Source organism: Melanotaenia boesemani, chromosome 3 (assembly GCF_017639745.1).
Source record: "Melanotaenia boesemani isolate fMelBoe1 chromosome 3, fMelBoe1.pri, whole genome shotgun sequence".
Taxonomy (NCBI): Eukaryota; Metazoa; Chordata; class Actinopteri; order Atheriniformes; family Melanotaeniidae; genus Melanotaenia; species Melanotaenia boesemani.
Window position 1 is genome coordinate 34,405,485 of NC_055684.1, and position 20,589 is coordinate 34,426,073.

At 41.3% G+C, this 20,589-nt stretch overlaps 1 protein-coding gene across 6 annotated transcripts in view; it reads left to right on the forward strand.

Moving 5' to 3' along the window:
* LOC121636690 (plexin-A1-like) overlaps positions 1-20,589 on the forward strand; it is a 190,814-nt gene that overhangs the window by 120,026 nt on the left and 50,199 nt on the right. For all 6 annotated transcript variants that reach the window (XM_041980425.1, XM_041980427.1, XM_041980426.1 and 3 more), the window contains exons 10-12: positions 1,606-1,806; positions 13,547-13,643; positions 15,438-15,628. In XM_041980425.1, the coding sequence (XP_041836359.1) occupies positions 1,606-1,806; positions 13,547-13,643; positions 15,438-15,628 (489 nt within the window). The remainder of the gene's footprint in view (positions 1-1,605; positions 1,807-13,546; positions 13,644-15,437; positions 15,629-20,589) is intronic.

The window sequence follows — 20,589 nt, forward strand, 5'->3', positions numbered from 1 at the left end:
TCCCCCTTCCACCTTATCCTCCCTTTTCAGACATCCATTTTCCCCAGCACCATTCTTCTGCTCACCCACCTCCCTCCTAGTTGATTATACATCAGGTCCTCTGTACTCGGCTTCTTCCACCTATGGTATTCCCCTCTCTCATTATGTGATGTGCGTGTGTTTGTGTGTGATCAGACACACAAGGCCAGGCCTAAGCAGGCTAATGAACAAACTCCAGCATTGTGTTCAGGCCCTGGGGACATGCTGTAACTTCTAATGTACAACAGCTTCAGCTAGAGGAGGGGAAAGGGAAAAATTACTGACATGGAGCCAGCTTTGTGCTAAAAAGAAGAGCTACACAAGAAGTGAAAGAGGGGTTGTGAGGTGACATTTGCACGGTGAATATTTAATAAGGATCTGGTCAACATTTTCCTGTCCTTTCCCTGGATATTCTCTGTTCTGCTTTTCTGACGTGTTGACAGGAGTGTGTTGACCTGTGCAGCTGGGACTGCAGGTACTTCTGAATCCTGCTACTTGGAAACTCATAGCAGTTATAATGAATTTGAAACACCTGGCTGAGGTGGGTATTGCAGTATTTTAGGTGAATGCTCGAGCTGAATCTCACTGTGGTTTTTCAAGTCTGCCTTCGTGTCTCTTATTATGTGATCCACTTCTCTGCAGGTTGTAAAATAGATGATTTGTCAGCAGTGATCTGGTGTGTTGTTCTTTTGGTGCTAGCCTAGTACAGGGTGGTTTAGTTCCAGCCAAGCTTAAACTCATGATGTGAGATCGGTCACCAACACCCCCTCACTCTTTCCCTCGTTCTTTGCAAGATCTGCATCGCTGCCAAATCCTCCCATGAACATTGTAATGACTTCATTTCTTCCAACACATGCACAAATGCACATCCAGGAAGGATAATATACTGAGTGGACTGTCTGGTCATATCTTTGTCCAATAACCAGATATGCACATACTTAAGTAGTCTAACTGCACATTGACAAAGCTGTTTGTCTCACACATCCCTGCAAGGACACAGCCCCTCCAGGCTTGTGTCCCTCAGTAGATGAGGTGCTTCCAGATGATCTAAACAAGACTCAGATCTGGCCAAAATCACTGACGAATTTGCACGCACACAAACATGCAACAAACATGGAGCTCATTAATCTCGCCCACACATGGATGTAATACCCAGAGTCTGTCTTTCTGCTCTATAACAGTGTAGCACTGTTGTGATGTTAGTAGTTTTATTGGGTGGATGGTTTTCTATGAAATATGTACAAAAGTTTTCTTGTTCAAATGTTATACATAATGTCAATCTGTTGAAAGCTCAGTGGGAGCCTTGCACAAGCCTACAACCTATGTGACCAATGCATCACACAGCAACTCTTCATTGTCTCAAAGAAAATCTGGCATGAAGTCAAATACAGTACATAACCCAAGGCCTTCTTGCTTTTCAGCTGTTAGCAACAAACAATGTGTTTCATCATCTCCACTCTTATCTTGCTGCTATTTTCGCCTTGTTTGTTTGCTCTTCTGACTGTGCTGAACACACTCTCTCTCTAAAACTGTCTCCTTTCTGGGATACAAGTTAAGTATTTCTGTTTTCTTTTCCCAACTCTGCAGGATTGCCCTCAGATTCTGCCTTCAACACAGATTTACATTCCAGTCGGCGTGACCAAGCCAATCACCTTAGCGGCCAAGAACTTGCCCCAGCCCCAGTCTGGACAGAGGAACTATGAGTGTGTCTTCCACATCCAGGGGGAGACCTACAACGTTCCTGCACTGCGCTTCAACAGCACCTCCATTCAGTGCCAGAAAACAGCGGTAAGTAAGAAAAATTGGAATGTGGAATTCTGGGTGTGCTATTTGAGTGCTGTTAATGGTGGGGAACACAGCTGGTGCTGGTGTGTACTTGAGTCATTATTGGAAAAAGTTTACTTAATGTCTGTAATGGAGAAAATGAGGTAGGATATTTTGTCAGTGGCACAGACTAAATTTAAGCAACCAAAATGTCTGATTGTTGCATAAACTGCAGCCCAAATTATACTGATTTTGTATAGAATGACAGCATTTGGCACCATTACTTTTGATCTGATCGATTTAACTAGGTTACTAAATCATGATCCCAGTGAAGGCATTGACTCGGTCAGGGTTAAATAATGGCCTCCTCCAGCTAATGATCATTCTGGACACAAATATGCTCATCGTCTTGATAGATCACCATGCACTACTCGCACATTGGCTTTGCGACAATCTAGATAAATGACCCAATGCTGGTATGTCACACTGAACTAATAGTTGGCAAATAGATATTGTCTGAAAGCATTCACAAGTGAATTAAGACACAGATGTGTAATAAGGCTTTTTTTTCAGTCAGTATAATGTTTAAAATTATAATGGATTGTCGTGGTTTGTGTAAAACATCTTTTAAATGACTGATCAAACGTGGTGTGGTAGAGCATAGCTGTGTTCAAAGCATGTACGATCTTTGTATTTCTGGCTCTGGCTGGTAGAGAAAAGTGTGTTGGATGAAAGTTTTCTTCAGGAAGGTTTTTTTTTTTTTCGCAAAAGTTTTTAACAAGAATTTCTGTCCTGTTTGTGTGTTAAGGATTTGCAGGTACACAGTGGTATTTGTGCATGTGGTTCCATGCCTGTTCGGTGTTAGAATATTACTGTGTGTGTATTTGTGAGGTTTCAAACTAGCATGACAGATAAGAGGTAGCTAGCGTTGCGCTTCACTGAGGCTGAAAATGTGAAGAGGAAGTCTGTCTCTGAACCTAGTTGGAAGCGGATTGATCATGTTTACACCTCCACTCTATACCTCTCCCTCTCCTTTCCTCTATCTGCCTGTAGAGTTCATCTTTCTCTCCCTTGCTCCCTCCATCTGTCATATTTTCTTCTGCTTGCTGTTTACGTCTTTCTTCACTCCATCTTTCTTGCCTCTCATAAGCTCCCTTGTGCTACATGCTTGTGTCCCTGTGTGTTTCTATGTTTAGATTTAAGATGAGATGAAAGCTAGTGCTGTTAATTTTGTTTAACATGAAGGCTTTGCAGCTGTCACCGCGACATGTCAAACATGGAAGAAGATATCTGACAGATTTAGTTAAAGTAGAAACATCTAGAAGTTTTTTGGTATTCAGCTTTTGCACTTTTACCACCTGTCAGTCTGCAGCAACCTGTCATAATCAACTAAGGTGAAGGCAGTTGTATACCTTTTAGCCATTACAGATACGCATCATAAGCAGTGGTCTCTGTTTAGCTAAATAGCTTGATATGTAGCCACAGTGACAGTATTCTGTCCATTTTAATAGGCAGTCTACAGGTGTTGGCACATACTAGCCACTTGCTTGTGAAAGCAGGGGTAATTATCTTTCAGTAGGCTTGTCTCTCCACAGAGATGTCTGTTTATTGACTGTTTATTGTATCTGCAAGGCCAGTGTTAATCAGCAACAAAGTCCCAGCCAAAAGCTGAATTTCTCCATTTGATGTCCACGAAGCAGACATGCTAGCAGTAATTAGCCCAGGGCTGTCAACACTTAGCCCTTGTTAGCAATTAGCAGTGGCAACTTGGATGCACGGTCAGATATCGACGCATCGCGTGCATAGAGCCTGGATGCACTCGTATTTAGATTCAGTAGATGAAAAAGGTGCCAGCTGCATGGACTTGCCATAAAGACATAATTCATGCAGGGTTGAGATTATGAGTTTAATTATGTGTCATGAATTATTAGGGTGAGAGTCTTATTATAGCCCTGGAGCTGTATTTCAGAAGAATGGGATCTTAAATATTAGTTTATCCATTTATAGACCACCATATCTCTACTTTTCATACGCACCCCCCACCATGTTTGTTCTTACTTTGACAGTGTTCAGCAGCAACTCTATGAATCATGCATCACTGCAGTGGAAATAGACTTAATCTCTTATGCTGTGTACACACTACTGCCTTAGTTTGTATGCATACAGCTATGAGGGGATGAAGGGTTAATCAGTGTCTGCAGGCACATGGACATGTGCATCCTTCTGCATGCCTTAGGCTGTGGATCCCAGGATAGCTGGCATGAGTGTGTACATCTGCAGTTTCCTTAGACCACTGCAAGAGAACTGTTTTATCGGGGGGCATTTGGTTAGTAATCAATAAGATAAACACTGGGGTACTAATCCACAGTTCAGTTTCGTGTTTAAGAGCCTCAGAAATATACTTGTGAAAGGTGAGAACAAGAAGTGGAATGAGGGATTAAAAGTAGGAAATAAACAAGGACATATAGAAAAACATGGTAAAAGATGAATGTGGAGAAGATGGGAAAATGGTCAAAAATAAGACAGAAACAGATGTAAGACCAGAAAGCTATGGTAACTGCAAAAAAGATGAGAGGCAGTAAGATGGACTAGGGAAATTGGGCTGTACTAGACAATTTCAGCTTAGATGAATGGAGAAAAGTGAGAGGCAGAATGATCAAGAACAGAAGGAGAGGCACTGAGATGAGAGGCCGTGAGAGAAAGAGAGGGGAAAAATATCAGCTCAAAAGTGCCTCCTGAGGCCAAAACCCATTCTCCTTTTTTCATACAATATCATCGCACCATCCAAAAGAAGATAACTATCCACAGGATACTCAGAACATCCACAGTCATATCATGTTTAAACTCTAGTTTCACATACTTAGCTGTTTTTACAGTGACCATGATAACTGAATATGCTTGCTTAGTATCCCGTAACAGGAGCCTGTCAATATCCCACTGTATATGTGGCACACATGATATATGATAGCGTAACTTTAGCTATGCACTAACCACGTTGGGTATTGACAATCCAAATATGCTCATGGGAGAATTTTTGTATTTCTGTATAAAGTTTCTGTATATACCAGCCGATCCCAAAGGGGGGAAGAGCAGGCAGCTCTGAGACCTGGGAAAGAATGCAGTATCGGAAAATGGTTTGCTTTTGCAAGCAGAGACATGAAATAAATAAGCCACTTAATGTTTAAGGTGTTAAGACTTTGAAGATTCACATGGTAGAGTAAGGATTTCAAAGACCGCTCAAAGCTCTACATTTTGCTGTGTTGAACTTTCATGTGGCTTACATTGTTAAAGTAAAAGTTCAGTTTGCATTTTCTCACTGTTGAAATCAGGCACTTTGCCAAACATAATTCAACATTTTTTGAAGCCTGTAAAAGTTGATGAAATGGCAGTCTTTTCAAGGTCCAGTAGCAAATTAACTGGAGAAAAGTGCTGATCATTTTGTAAGAAGGCAAAAAAAAGTGTCCTCTTCTAGTTTCTTTGTGCCAAACAAGCCCACATTACTACTGACACATTCATAGCCATCCGCTAGGCCTTATGGTAGCGGTTAACTCTGGTCAGCAGCCACCAAAACAACAAGCTGGTGTCTACATCAGAGCCTTCCACTTTCCTGACCCAAGCCAAGCAGCTTCTTGGTGTGGGTGGTCAAATCAGACGCTGTGGTTAGGTGCAAAGGTGAATAGGATGCTGAGCTGTGGGCTGGGGAGTTGTGCTCAGAGCACCAAAGAAGTCATGTGAGTGAACAAACACTTGTGCACACACAAGGCTTTCACACACAAAATGACCACACTGTTTGGTCAGGGAGGCTGACTGAGAACAGCTGGACTCCGCTTCAAGGCTGAGGTTGAGAGAGGACTACAACAGCTGAAGACTCTTTTTATCTATACCTCTTATCTCCCTGTTTCGTTAGCTTTTTGTCCATTTGAACGTCTCCATTTTCCTACCCTCTTTCTCCTCCTTTATTTTTTTGTTTCTTCTCTGGGGGCAGGAATGAGAGGAAAGATAATATCAGCGTGGGCCGTACACCATTACCTTCCATCTGATAAACCAGTCGGCCACTCCATCTCCTGCTTTCTCCCACCCCTTCACCAGGGAGGGGGAAAAAGTAGACATGGGGGCAGGAGGAGAAAATCTAGTTTGGGGATAGGGTGTGTGTCCATGTGCGATCCTTCTGTGTGTGTAGAGAGCAGCTGTTTGTTAAAGAAGAGATGCGAAGTATCAGGGGTCCTGATGGCATCCAATTAAGGGAGATAAAATGATGATGAATTGCAGTCGGGCAGCAGAGACCAGCACTGTGTGTGCTTGTGTGTGTGTGCACATATACTCCCATACACGTTATAGCAAGGCAGCAGAAGAAGAAAGCTACAAGACAGATTTGGAGAAAATTGCCCTGTGGAAAAGAAAGAGGATGAGCAGGGTGAGGAAGAGAGGGGGAGAAAAGAAAGGCAAAGAAGTTTTAAGGCTGACATACACAGAGAAAGAAACTGAAAGATGGATGAGGAGGAGGGAAAGGAGAGGACATTGAGACCGAACTGAGAGGGAGTTTAGAAAGGAGACGACAAACAGCCTGTTTACTTCAGATGGGAAATAAGAGATGGAAGGCAAACAATAAAGATGGATTAATAGATGAATGAATGGATAGACAGAGCAAACAAAGGTCTAGAGAAGAGGCCAAACATGTCTGCAGGGAGAGCGGTTACCACAAACCACACTGCTCTAATAGTGTCACACACACCCCATAAGATGAGGCACAGTGCTGATAGAAACTCTGACTCTGTGGGATTTGTTAATACAAGAAACTGATGGCAACAGCTAAAAGTTGTAAACTTTTCATTTTTAATGCATTATAGTAGGCACATAAATTCACACATGTACTTTGCTAAAGGCAGCAGGAACGAGGCTAATGAGGGACTTGGTGCAGTTCTGTAGAGGTTGGGTGCAACGGGGCATGGTACAGCCTAGCCTGGCATGGCCTAGCACAGCTTAATGAGATATAAACACTGGACCCGCCACCTCATCCAGCCGTAGCACACACTGAGTCTGTTTTAATTGGCTTGCTGAGTGTGTGTGTGTGTGCGTTTTATGGGGGAAAGGATTGAAAGATGAAGGGAAATTCACTGAAATTGTGAGTATCTGCAGATTAGAGACTGTTGATTGTCATCATGTAATGGCTCACATGATACTGATTAGACTTTTTTTAGGGCACTATAGCGTACTTTTTTAAAGCAGTGTCTCATGACTATTAATGTCCTTTTCAGTGGACTGGGAGAATGATCCACTTAAATGAATACGTGATTATTGTTGCTCTTCATGCTAATTATTAATAAAAATGTATGTAATGTAGTACATGTATGTTGTCAGAAAGAGTTCAGCTAGATTCTATGATTTAACTATTTATGCCTGTTTGCATTCTGTGCTTTTGTTTACGCTGACTGCTCTCTGATCCATCTTTCATTGCCCATAATTTCATCATGCACATAACTTCACCGTCCAACACTGCCCCCGTTTTCCCTGCCTCTCACGTACCCATGACTGTCTCTCACTCTTCTTCCTTTGAAGCCTCCACCTTCCACTTCATGCCTGTCCTGTCATTGGCTCACTGCCTCTCCTCCTCCTCTCTGACAGGTGAAGAGCAGAACTCCCACGCTCCTGTCCTGGATAAATAAGAATTAATTGCCGCACAGCTATCAGCATATGCCAACTTCTCCACCCTGTCCTCCACCCCACTTTTAATTATCTATTTCTCATTTATTTCTCTGTGCGTATCCCTGCAATTGGTAACCTTTACTCTACACAATTTTTGTATAGTAGCAGTGCTGCCCTTTCCATTCTCACATGATTATTAGAGGAGAATGTGAAGCTGTAGAAGTGATTGTTGTAGCCAGAATAAAATTAACTTAATAGATCTACCTGAATATTCTCTGGCAAGTAGGATGTGATTATTTGTTCTTTGCCAATAGCTGCCTTCTGACTGTTGATCAATTAAAACATAAATGGTTGGAAAATCCCTCCTACCAGAAGAAGACATTAAATCTCATCTCTGAATCACAGGCAAAATGGAAATAGCTTTTCTATGATGATTTCCAGTTGTCATCTTTTGCTCTTTTTAATGCCACTGCATTAAAGGCAAAGTACTAGTAACTTGATTGATAAATGATGAAATGTGTTCTGTATTTATACATGTGATTAGATTGGTGTTTTGTGGCTGAGCAGGGAAATCAGCGGAGGACGAAAAGCCACCAGAAGAATGGCATTAAGTTGACAGAGGAGAAAAGGGTGACGACACTGGAAATATGGACATTTCTGCAAACTGCTAAAAATCAGCCTTTTGTCCAGGGAGAGGTCTAGTAAGCTTACACTAGCTTAATGCACGGGCTGAAAAATAAGAAACATTGACTATGACAGCATTATTTTTCTCTCAAGCCAGCATTTTTCTGCTGCTCCCCTCTCTCTCGCTTTCTGTTGTCCTTTCCATTAGTGAAGAAAGTATTTGTGAAAGCTTGTGTGCACATGTGTGTGTGTCTGTGCAGGAGATAAGCTGCGTAACTGGGCCCGGCCATGCTCCAATCCTGTTAGCATTAGCGATTAGCACAGGCTAACAGACCCCTATTATGAGTAGGGACTGATTCCAAGTTTCCTGACCTCACACATACAGTACACACATACACACTCCCTAAGCTGAGGGAGGGATTACCACTTGATCCTTGATTAGGAAGCCATATCTGCCTGGAAGTTGTGTATATAAACGTGTATGGTGGTATATACATCCAGACTTGGAGAAAAGCTATATGCCAAACTTTATCTAGACTGGTATAACTCATATCACGCAGACCACAGTTCAGTTAATGTCTTCTGCTTTCTATGTGCCGTGTCCTAGTGAGACATTTCTTACAGCCAGAATGATGAAGATTGAAGGCTGTGTTGTGTCAGGTCAGGCTTTTCTGTCATCATTTCAGTGAGTTGTAGAAAGAGAAGGCGAATATCCTGTACTCCCTAAGGTGTGGATTTGCCCGGGGCAGGTTTGATTTTTTTTTTTAAAGCTGTCCAGCTTGAGCACACCTTCAGAATGACTAATTATCAGAGTATGGCCCTCACATAAGGTACCTAACTTCTCCTCCTCCTTCAGCCATCTATTCCTGTTTCCTCTTCTTCATATTCGAGCAGACTGGGTTTATTACGTCCAGTGTTGTATCTTCGCTGAGCACTGTGTCTGTCCTGATGTGAAGAAGCTGCAGCTGCAAAATGTGAGCAACTAATCTGAGAGTGGTGGTTCAAGGAAATGGTGCAAGAACGTTTGGACGCCGCTTTGATCTGATTTGTTTGACTGAGTGCCATGTTGGATCAGTTTAGTGTGGATTTTTATTTATTTATTTTTTATATTTATTTAATTAACTAAAAACAGAACTATCAATGCAACAAAAGTTTCAAACACTTGAATTAAAAGGAGCAGAAAGAAGAAAATCTTATATAATCTGCCCCTGTCACACAAATAATTAAACCAATAAGTCAAATTTATTTAACTAATAAAATTTAACCAGAAACAGCTGCAGGCCAACAGACACTCTTCATTTATTATCTACAAAATACCGCAGAACAAAACAAATCAGATCAGATGCAGTCCCACTTTTCTAGAATAAAGCTTTACCCCTTGGTAATAATAATGCTTAATCTTTGTATTTTCATATTGATATCTGTTTTGTATTAAGTCTTGCACAAGGTGCATGTATGGATTCCCTGAACCGCGTATTGTGCAACAGTCCTGGCTCAGTATGAAAGTTTAATAAGCCTTTGGTGCAATGAGAGTAGATGAATGTTGGATCATAACCTAACCATTCCCATTCCTCCCCCACCTTTTGCTGCCCATTAAACACACATACATGCACATACACACTTCTCCCTAACTAAATATTAATGCTTTTGTTGAGTGAAGGTACAACAGATCTTAGTCTCCCCTCTCTCAGCACAAGACCCAGACCACCCCCCACCTTTGAAGATAGCTGTGCAAACACAGACATATACTTGTAACATGGATTAGAAAGGAGGGGTAGAGGGCAAGCAGTACTATTGTTTTAGCTATCAGCACAACTACACATCCAGTGTGTGTGTGTGCAGGGTTCAGGTTTTCAGAGAGATGATTGTCAGGCTGTAAAGCAGGGTTAAGAGGTCCACATACATCCATCATCTATTACTTTATCACGCAGAATTGGCTGTGTGATTCAGAGGGGAATCAGGCCTCGTTCTGATTTGTTGGTCAGCAAAAAAGCAGCAGTGGAAGTGAAAGGTAGCTTGACCTCCTGTTCTTTACTGTAGCTGGTCCTCTGTCCTGGGGGGAAATAACAGAGTAGCATGAAGGCTTAGTTAATGACACTGAGATACAGAGGTGAATTCACTACAGAGCCATGTAGCACATTTACCAGCAGATTACTGGAGGAAAACCATCTTGTCCATCCTGGTGTTTGATAGTTTTTCCACATAGATGTGTCGGATGTGTTGGCTGAGACTGCGCTGACGTCCACACTGTGCAGAAAGAAAAAACATTTCTATCACTGAGACTTGGAAGGAAGTTGAGCCCAACATGGCAAAGTAGCACACACCAATTATTTGTTTATTTGGAAACAAATATGTAGTTGACAGAAATCCATTAGCAATTAGCTTCTCAAATATGATTATTTAATTTTTCTTAGTTTACATAAGTTTTGATTAACATGGTTTCCTCACAAAGCTCTGTTTTGTCAATCTAGCATGCTAATCAGAAACCCTCTCTACTTATGTTTAATTCATTATTATAAAGGGAAATACAAATACAGATTATTAAAACTTTATTGCTGCTGTTTGTTTTTTTTTTAAGCTTTCAGCTGCTTCAATTTCCAATCCCGCAAACGTAGGATTGTGAGGAAACCCCCCTGTTCTCCTGCTTAGTGTGTAAAAAAAACTGGTCGTCAAGAGAAGAGTCACCAAGTTTTAAATGCCTTCATTGTCTTGAGCATCTCTTTTTCTCGTTCTGCCTCGTTCTTTCACTCATCCGGCACCTTTGTCCCACCTGCTTCTCCAGCCTTCCAGTGTCAGCTTTATCTCTGATGTGTCATCCGTTTCCTCCGTTCACTTTTTCTCCTTGTCTCCTCCTTGTTACCACTCAGTTAAGCTTTTTCTCTTTACACACATGTTCACCATGCAGTGTCCCTGGGCATCTCCTTTCCTCTTGCATTGTCTTACATGCTCACATGCATGCAAACAGACTCGTGTTCTCTCCATCTCTTCGCCCGGTAAAGAAAAAGCGCCCTTGTTCCCAGGCAGACTGGGTGGTCTCTCAGTGATGAGGGAAGGAAGGCGGGCGGGAGGGAAAGACTGAAGAAGTCCATATGTTTGAACTGCTTGAGAGAAATAAAAGCTGATGTCCAGAATGTGTTGTTATTTAAGCGTCTTATCTTCCGGTGTTTCCATGTGCTTTTATTTATCAGTTTTATTTCCTGTATAGAGCGTGTGATCAGTCTTTGATGAATTTGCTGGCAACCTTTCCTGGAAAGTGTCCCACATCCAGGATGCATATTTATAGTACAATGTGCACATGTGTTCCTCTGGAGATGTTTGGTATATGTGATAAAGGAATCTGCTTCATATTTCCTTGTTTGACTGTGGGCGTTTTGGGGGATTGAGGAAAGGGGAAGAAAGTCAGGCTGAGATTGATAGAAGAGGCTTTCCAGAGGTATATGGAAGGAATAATGAGAGGGATAGAAAGAAGAAGAGGAGGGGTTGAGAAGGAGGATAGGCAGAGAAGGAGGTGCAGAGGAATGTGAGAAAAGCCAAGGCAGACATGTCAGAGAACAAATTGAAAATGCCAATTTCACTTTAGCCCCTACCAGCTCAGGCGCTTATAGCCCAACCCCGGCCTCTTATTCCATGTGTAAATGAATGGTGTCCACAGAATAACACACAATCACCTCTCTCTATCCATCTTGCCCTCGCTATTTCTCCTTCACCCATGCTGCTGTATAATCTGCTTTCTACCTGCTTTCCCCCCTACATGCTGTCTCATGCTTCTTCTCACCATCTTCTCTTTGATTTCCCTCCACCTCTGTACATACACTCATTTCAAACATTTCCCCATATTTTAACCATCATTTGTCACTTGTCATTTGTTCTGGATGCATTTCCTTTTCATATTTCAGATTATCCATTACTTGCCGCATCCTGCCTCCCCTCCCCTCCCCTCCCCTTTCTATATGAATTATCTGAACACACTTCTTCTTTTTCAACCCGAAGGTAAACCACTCATTTCACATTTACAGTTTAATAATTGTCCTCTCTAAAACCAGATAGTTAGTGGTGTATACAGAGGCAGTATATAAAGGTTTTTGAGTATTCTGTAAGCCAGACTCCAGATGATGTTATTATAGTGTAAAAGGTTCAGGGCTGCCAAATAAATAGAGAGTGCTAAAGTATGTCTTAAAACATATTCTGAGAGAATTTATCCTTAACGTGGGCTCTGTGAGCAAAGTATAATTTCTTCTGGGATATATGGAGCCATCTTTCTTTATTTCTTTCCACCTTCAGGGCTCACTAAATGCAAATCATCCAATCACAGAAGCGAAGAAGGAATTAATCAGCCATTCACACATTGTGACATTGCTGTGTCCTCTCATTTTCTTATCTTGTCTATGCACATTTCTTGGTCTTTTCCCCCTCAAATACATTCAAAATCACTATTATTACAGATGTCAAGATTAATCTTGCAGTATCACACTGAAGTGGTTGATACCACATAGTGGTGAAGTTGTTGCTTGATTCAATCTGTGAGGGCCCCGTAGCCCCGGGCCTGAAGCTTTCACTTCGGATTTTATCATCACTCCAGCACAAGAGTCCTGCTATCTCTCACCCGGAGGCCATCGGAGATAGTGACCATACCAGTCGTGCAGAGAGTAACTGGGCACCCTTTGACTGACGGAGGCATTAGGTCACATCTGAACTACTGCAAGTCATCACCCCTGCATTACTTCATAAAACAGGCAGTCTGTTGCAATCTAGCGTCTGTTTTATGCTAGAATGAACTAATAATGCAACGTGTGTCTTATATTGGGACGTGAGCTTGGTAATGAGCAAGTATTTCCAGAAGATTGAGTTTGCCTCAGTGTTCGGATGCTCCGTTTATTACAGGAGAGTAGGTGTAACTTCTAAAACAGCATTTTATTCCGTTGTGATAATCGTCCTGATCATTTATTTGTTAGGAGGGGTCTCACAGGAGCTGTTTCTCTATCATCCTTTCAGTTAACACACCACCGTCACATTACCGCTTTTGAAGCTTGTTGTCTCATTTAAAGCAAATCCATAAAACTGATTATGCCAACAACGAGTCAATTACATTTCAACTCTTATTAGTTCAGGATGCAAAAATGAAATTAGATGAGAATATTATTGTTGGAGATATATTATGCTTTTCATTCATCACTGGGATGGAATGAGTCATGCAGTGATGGGGATCCCAATCTCTTAATCAACTTGCGCTCTGCCAAGCAGCAGCGGATGTGCCATGTGTAAAAATCACAGTATAGCCTGTCGCTCATCATTCATTTTTATGGCCCTTTAATTGTGTGTTCACCGCAGTGAATGGCATTACTACCAGCTGCTGAACCCGGCTTTTTGCTTTGCTTTTTCCCTTTTTCTCTATTTGATTGAATGATTGATAATGTCTAAAAAGGATGTGAGCGGCTTAAAGAAATTATTAAGACTATGAGAGCTAATTGTGTCCCTGTTGGTTTTTTTTTTCTTTCAGTATACTTATGAGGGCAATGACATCAGCGACCTGCCAGTGGATCTGTCTGTTGTGTGGAACGGGAATTTCGTCATCGACAACCCTCATAACATTAAAGGTGAGTTAGCATGATGTCATTCGTTTAAGATCCCAGATTGCAGTATTTTAAATCTTAATACAGCTGCAAACGTCACAGTATTGTGATGATATTTCTACCAGAGTATGCAGTCTTTTTTTCTTCTAGTGAGTAGTGTGTTGTATAAACTGTCTGCATGTGCATGTAACTGCCAACGCCATGCTGCAGAGTTTATTCTCTATTAAGAAAACCACTTGTTTTGATTGAAAAAGAAAAAAAAAAAACAAAAGAAAAAACATCCATAACAAATATTAAAATTATAATTGAGTAACTAATTACTTTATCATGGATGTTTTACATTTAAATCTACTGAATATCATTTGTGTTCTGCAATAGGTGCATTTTCAAGGTGATTATGCATCTTGATGGTGTGTTAATGTTCACAAAGAGAACTTTATGTCCAGAATGTCCACTAGCAAAACAAAGGCAAATTCATTAATCAAGGTTTAATACAAAAAGCTGCCAGCCATAACATTGTCCAGCTAATCGTTTGCGGGCCTCCTAGTCTTAATTTCTTTTTAAATTTACTACCACTTTACAGTGTTGAGCAACGTTTTGGGTATCAATATGCAAATCATTTGCATGATACAGCGTGCTTATCCTCTTTTAAAATGGTATTAAAGTGTATCATCTTCTAATGTACAGCCACACCTTGTCCTCTAAATAATGAATCATGTGGGAAATGATTAAACACATATACATACCCAACGCGCCAATGTGGGAGAAGACAATGAGATCATGTCTGTTGGATATAATTACTGGTAAAACAGTCTTTATAGTTCTTCATAATTTTCATGTCTTGTACAGCACAGCAGGGGGACTATAGCATTATTCCCCTGCCGTGAGGTAAAATAACATCATTGCCAGCAAGGACTCCGCTCGATAAGGCCCGGGGATGACATATCAGGAGGTTCTATACAGCACAGGGAGTTGCATTGTTTGTTCCTGGTTGTTTTTCTTTGATGGCTTTGGCCCAGTAAGGAGCAAAGTGGCATTCATTAATGTAGCATACCATATACTTAGACAAAAGGTTGTTTCATCTGGAAGGTCTGTAAACGGTGACTGTTGTCTTTTGTTGGTAATGTAAGTAATTATGTATTGATCACTCCCTGTTGTCTAAATGTACCAAGCAAGCTGTTGTTGTCTCATATTTCATATATTTCTAAAGCTGCTGGCCATGATTGATATTATATTGATGTTTTTGTAACATATCCTACGTGTCTGTGAACACAGTCAGACAGTATCAGAATCATAAACCAGAGTTTCTGCATTGTATGTTATCTCACATGTGAATGTCATGAAGTACATGCAAAGGTGACCTGAAACCCAAAGATTGCTCTCCCACCTCCATACTTCTTTTCTGATAGTCATCTAGAGGAGTGTGAGCAGTGCTTACTCGCATTAACTACTTATAGGTTAATGTAATTAGAGGGGGATCGTTTATCTGCCAGTAATTGGTACAGGGTTCCTTTAAAGCTGCTCCATGACCAATTGGATTTAGGGTTGAAATAGCAGAGAGAGCAAAAAAGCTTTGCTATACTATTTCTGGGACCTTTGTGAAAGGAGGCCTTAATTTAACTTTATCAGTAATACTGAACACATTTTTATCAAATTTAGGATATTTAAAATGAATAAATACAAAACAATGCTTGTTTGTTTTCACAGCTCTGTCTTAAGGCAATTTAAAACAAAGTATATTGCCATTCTCTCACTAAGCTCATCCCTAACTTGAACTCTTCATGCACTCAGTATTTTTCTTGTTCTCTTTGTCTGCAGCTCACCTGTATAAATGCTATGCACTGAGAGACAGCTGTGGGATGTGCTTGAAGGCAAACCCCCGGTTTGAGTGCGGCTGGTGCGTAGGAGAAAAGAAGTGCTCGCTGAGACAGGAGTGCACTCCTCCAGAGAGCACTTGGATGCATGCCACAACCGGAAACAGCCGCTGTGCACACCCCAAGATCTACAAGGTAATCCCTGATAACTGACATATAGACTAATCCAGCGGCCGTTTTATGCTTCACGCCATCTTGCGGCGCTACTATCATTGAATTGGCGAGACCTAATTACATTGTTTCTGCCAACATGGACAGCTGCATGGACATCCAGACTGACAACATAACAGGGGTCTACAGTTATTGTTAACGATGTCTTACCGGGAGACCTCAAAGTAGTTCTGTCTTTCATATTGGTTAGACATCAGGTTAACTCTGATTCATCTGACAGAAACTGATTTTAATAGCTGGCAATCCACATATGAATATAAAAAGCAAATTGCATTATAATAAGGTTTCAAAATATTTTCAAACTTAATAATAACTGATAATAACTTTTCAACTCACAAGTTACATGAGAACAAAACAGAAACACAGACAAATGAACTGATGCTTCCACGACACACCTTAATATTACATGAAGCTCTCAAGTCCATGTTAAGGAGAAAAATCACCACTTGTGACTGTTACAGTTACATCAGACACTGGAGCTGCTGTTTGGTGGATGTGATCCAGTAACTCTGCAACCTTATCAGCAGACCTGTAGAGAATCCATCTGTAGAGAGGGTTCAAATGGAAATTTGGTCCTTGTAAAGGTGCTGCAGTTGCCTCGCATTCCACTTTACATGAATCCATTTCAGCTCATTTGGAAAAGTATTATTTTATTTGAGAAGAGAGTTAGAATTTTTTCTTTGCTGTGTCATTGCTTGGCTTCCGTGAGTGAAGGGGACAGCAGAGGAGAGGAGACAGCAGGGAGGATAGACAGCCTAGAGGCCAACACCGTGACTGCAACCCAACACAGATGGGCTGGCCAGGAGGAGGCAGTTCACACACACAAAGACTGAATACGCTGATGAGATTATAGATGATAGCGTCACACTCACAGACGTACACACAAACATAAACACACTCATTCTTACCTGAGGAGGCAGAAATGATGGTTGTCTGGAGCCTGTGGTAATCTGAGGGAGGAAGACAAAGAACCACAAGATGTGGAAGTGTGCTAATTGTGTCCCACTATGGGTTCTGAGTGTGTGTGTGTGCACTTGTGCATATGATAGGCTGGGAGGGCTAAGGCGTCTAAACACCACAGTGTAACCATCTGTTGCCACCAGCAACCATGGCGGTGGTCCTCGTCTGAGTGTGACCCGGGTCACTGTATCCACAGCTCACTACTGGGACTGACACACACATACAGCACAGTGTGAAACCAGCACACTGGTGTGTGGGACGTGTCTTGATGTTCAACCTTTCTGCTTATATCAGTTGCCTGTCCTTGTGATTACTTCCCTTCTGTCTTTTTGCTTTCTCATCTCTCTTTCAGACAGTTAAAACAGCGTACTTTTCTGATATATCAGAGGTAGATAAAAGCTTCATTTTAGCCAAAAAGTGTAGCACTTATATCAATTTAAATAAGTGTGAAATATATGTGTATAATTTAAAATGCATTCACATTTCACCAATGCAGATTTGTACAACTAGAGCCCTTAGTGCATTTCCTGCATGACAGGGGTTCGTTGCTTTGAATGCTTAATGGAGATATTGGATAATTGGAGCAGTGGCACATAGATAAATCCGTTAGCTAATGCTCCCTCTCTCCTCGTGCTCGCTTCAGTTATCTTTTTCAAACAAGCATGCAGAGGCAAATGGGCTCTATATGTGTGTGCGTGTGTGTAGAGACTTGGGGAGGGGGTGATGCACACAAGCATGTGCTCTTGCATGCATATGTAGGGGTAAATCCTGCCCTCGGGGCAAGATGTTGGTGGCAGTCAAAAAGCAGCCAGAGAAGAGCTTCAAAACTAGCAAGAAAGGAAATGCAGAACAAACTCAAATGCTGAAGAAGAGATAAATAAAACCAGAGAAGGATGGAAACACTGGAGGAAACGTAATCACCCAGATCTGCTGCCGTTCTCACCTCTCAGCTCCACCTTTGACATTTACAGTGTGACATTTAACGGGAAAAGAACATCTGCAGAAGACAAAGACGATCTCTCTCTTTTCATCTGTCAATTCATCCTTTCTCCCACAGAGCATCAAATCAGCCACACAAGCTGAATATTATTCCACTTCTTACCAGCCGTTTGGTCAAATCCTTTTTTCCTGTTTGATCCTCATTTTTATTTATTTCTTTTTGCTTTATTCTGGTTGCTTTGTTCAATTTTGCAGCATGCTAGCTGCTGTGTAGCTATTAGTTAGTGGATTAGCTACTAATTTCATTTGGACTGGAGAATGTGTGTTCAGCTGGGGAGGAGACGCCACAGGGGGCACACACACTCACACAACACACACACTTATGCTGTCTATAAGCATTCGCACAGTCGGGCAGAGCTTTCAGAGTAGCAAATGTTGAACCTCCAAGTGTGCTATTGCCTATTTTATGTGGTTCAGGAGTGTGCAGTTGGGTACCATTTCACTAACGGCTCTGGCACCTGAACACTGTTCTGCAAACACAGCAGTTAATGTTTTAACCACTAATTGGTGATTTTAGACATTCCAAGAATTAGCTTCTTAAGCTGTTGAAATTCTATTTTTATTGCTATGCATTATTCTATCTACCCAACAAGCAGTTTGCATGTGGCCCTGAGACACAGCTCCAACTTATTCTGAGTAGCCTACATTCACATGTTTAAAGACTGAATCTATAACTTTAGTATCCTCAAGATCACATTCAGGACCACACGGATAGAAACGGACATTCACCCACATGGTGCCGTGGTGTCCCACTGTAGCGCGGCAGTGTCCTAGTGATGGGCTTGGATGCTGCCTGGCCCTCCATCATCCATCTTCTCCTGCCTGTTTTCTCCAGTGGGACAGAAAGAACATTGCAGCCAGCCCTTAGAAACCAATTAAAATAATGCATGCCATGCCAGTGTGGGGGTGGTGATGGTGCATTTTTAGTATTTCTGCATGTGGCAGACTTGTGAGCTCCGAGTGCTTTTGTGATCTTGTGTATGTAAGAAAGTAAATCTGAGATGTATCTGTTTTGCTGTGGGAAAGTATCAGTGTCATTTGTGTGCTTACGAAAAGCCAATGATGTCTCCCTCGTGTGCTATTAAGCTGGTATATTTGCTGTTGCAGACTTGCTTAAATCTCCCTTCCTCTTTTGTGAACTTTTGTTCCCACTTCCAATAATTTTTTAAATGTTCTTTCCCATATCCACCTGTTTCTTCTTCCTTCCATCCTTTATGTTTCTTGTCCTTCTGTTTCTTGCTATTTTTGTCCATCAGCACAGAGAAAGAGGGAGCTCTGTTAGAGGTCTTTATCGACCAGACCTCTTTGATTTGCTGATTGAGTTTTAGTGCTGAATAATGAGCCCCTTTGCTACTACACTACAAGAAATAAAAGGAGCCAGTGTGGTGTAAACACTTGCAATTCTTATTCATAAAGAAAGGATTGCAATGAAATACCAGACAGTTATGATTTTTAACATCTAACATTGCACTTAGAGTTGAGCCAGACTGATATAATTGGCCCCAAAGTGATTTTGACTTCTGACACAGATTTCTTTTCCTTTTGTTTGTCAGGCTGCAAATTTTCAGTTTTATTATTTTATCACTTACTCAACCTCAAAAATGTTGCTGGTAAAGATTTCCTCTTTCTTCACGTTGTAGCCATCAGTCTGTGTTTTGTTGTTTTTGTGAAGTTTTCATATAACAGATAAACTTTGGAGGTCTTACACCATCTTCATATCATCCTCCTTCCTCCTCCCCCTCCGATAACTAGCAGATGCTATCTGTGCACTGCTGCTTAGCCAGACACAATACGCCTGACACAAAGCCTTCAACACAACAGGACAAGGCAGCCACAAAGAGAAAAAAAGGAGTTTGAATGGGTGTAGAGCACAAGGATGGCGAGCAGATAAATAGAGCGAGTGTTTAGGCTGGTGGCTTTTATCAAAAAGGGCTTTTTGTTTGTGTTGTTGCGGTTGTTGATGTAACAACTTCTGTGTGTGTGTTTGATAAGCCAGCGCTTATAGAGAAAGCGGGCTTGATTACCATATCAGAAGATTCTGACAAGTGCACCGCTGTTTGCCAGTCATTCAGTTTTCTCCAGTGAAAAGTGTATACATTCAGGCACATTGGCAAAAACAGAAAGCTAATTAAAAGACACAAGTTGGAAGAGGAGGTAACGTGTGAGGAAAGGAGAAGGGACCTTAACCGTCTTGGAGATATAAAATGAAAAAACACTGCTCAATTATATCACTGTGGCACTTCAGTTGTGGCCTTCATAACGCTGGGCTTTGTTCCCACTGTGTGTGTTTCTGTTATGGGAGTTTTAAACATCTGTGGTTTTCAGTAACCTGCCACCTTGTGTGTAATGATGTCAGACTGAGGATCAGGTGAAGAAATGTTAGCTTAAAGGACTAGTCACGCTACCATTACACTGTTGCTCTCAGTGGGTAAATGATGGTTACACAATTAGATTAATCAGATTGTTAAGCAGCTGCAAATATTCCTGACATTTCCTGACCTTTAAAGAAACAGAATAACAAGGATGACGCTAACATCACTGTACAGGGTTTTCAGTAAGTTGTGTGTGAGGATGATACAAATTTATTTTCGGGAATAAATTTTAAACTTGTTGGCAACTAAAAGGGCAATAGTCACTACTGCAACATCAGCTGTTTTATGAGGAATGTCGGGAATAAACCCAGAAATTCTTAAGCTTTAAACGCAAACAACACTGTCTGGTTGTTTTTGGACAAAAAAAGGAAAAGATATGTTCTGCAGTATATGGGAATATAAATCTTTCAGTTTTTTCAGAGATGAAAACAAAGAGCACTGGGTAGCTTTACTGGTTGAGTGAGCGTCCCAGTCGGCCTGGGTTCAAGTCCTGGCCTGTCCTTCTAAGCTGCATCCCCTTCTTTTTGACCCTTTTCCTTAAAAAAAAAAAAAAAGCCAGAGGGAAAAAAATAACATCTTACTCACTACTGAACC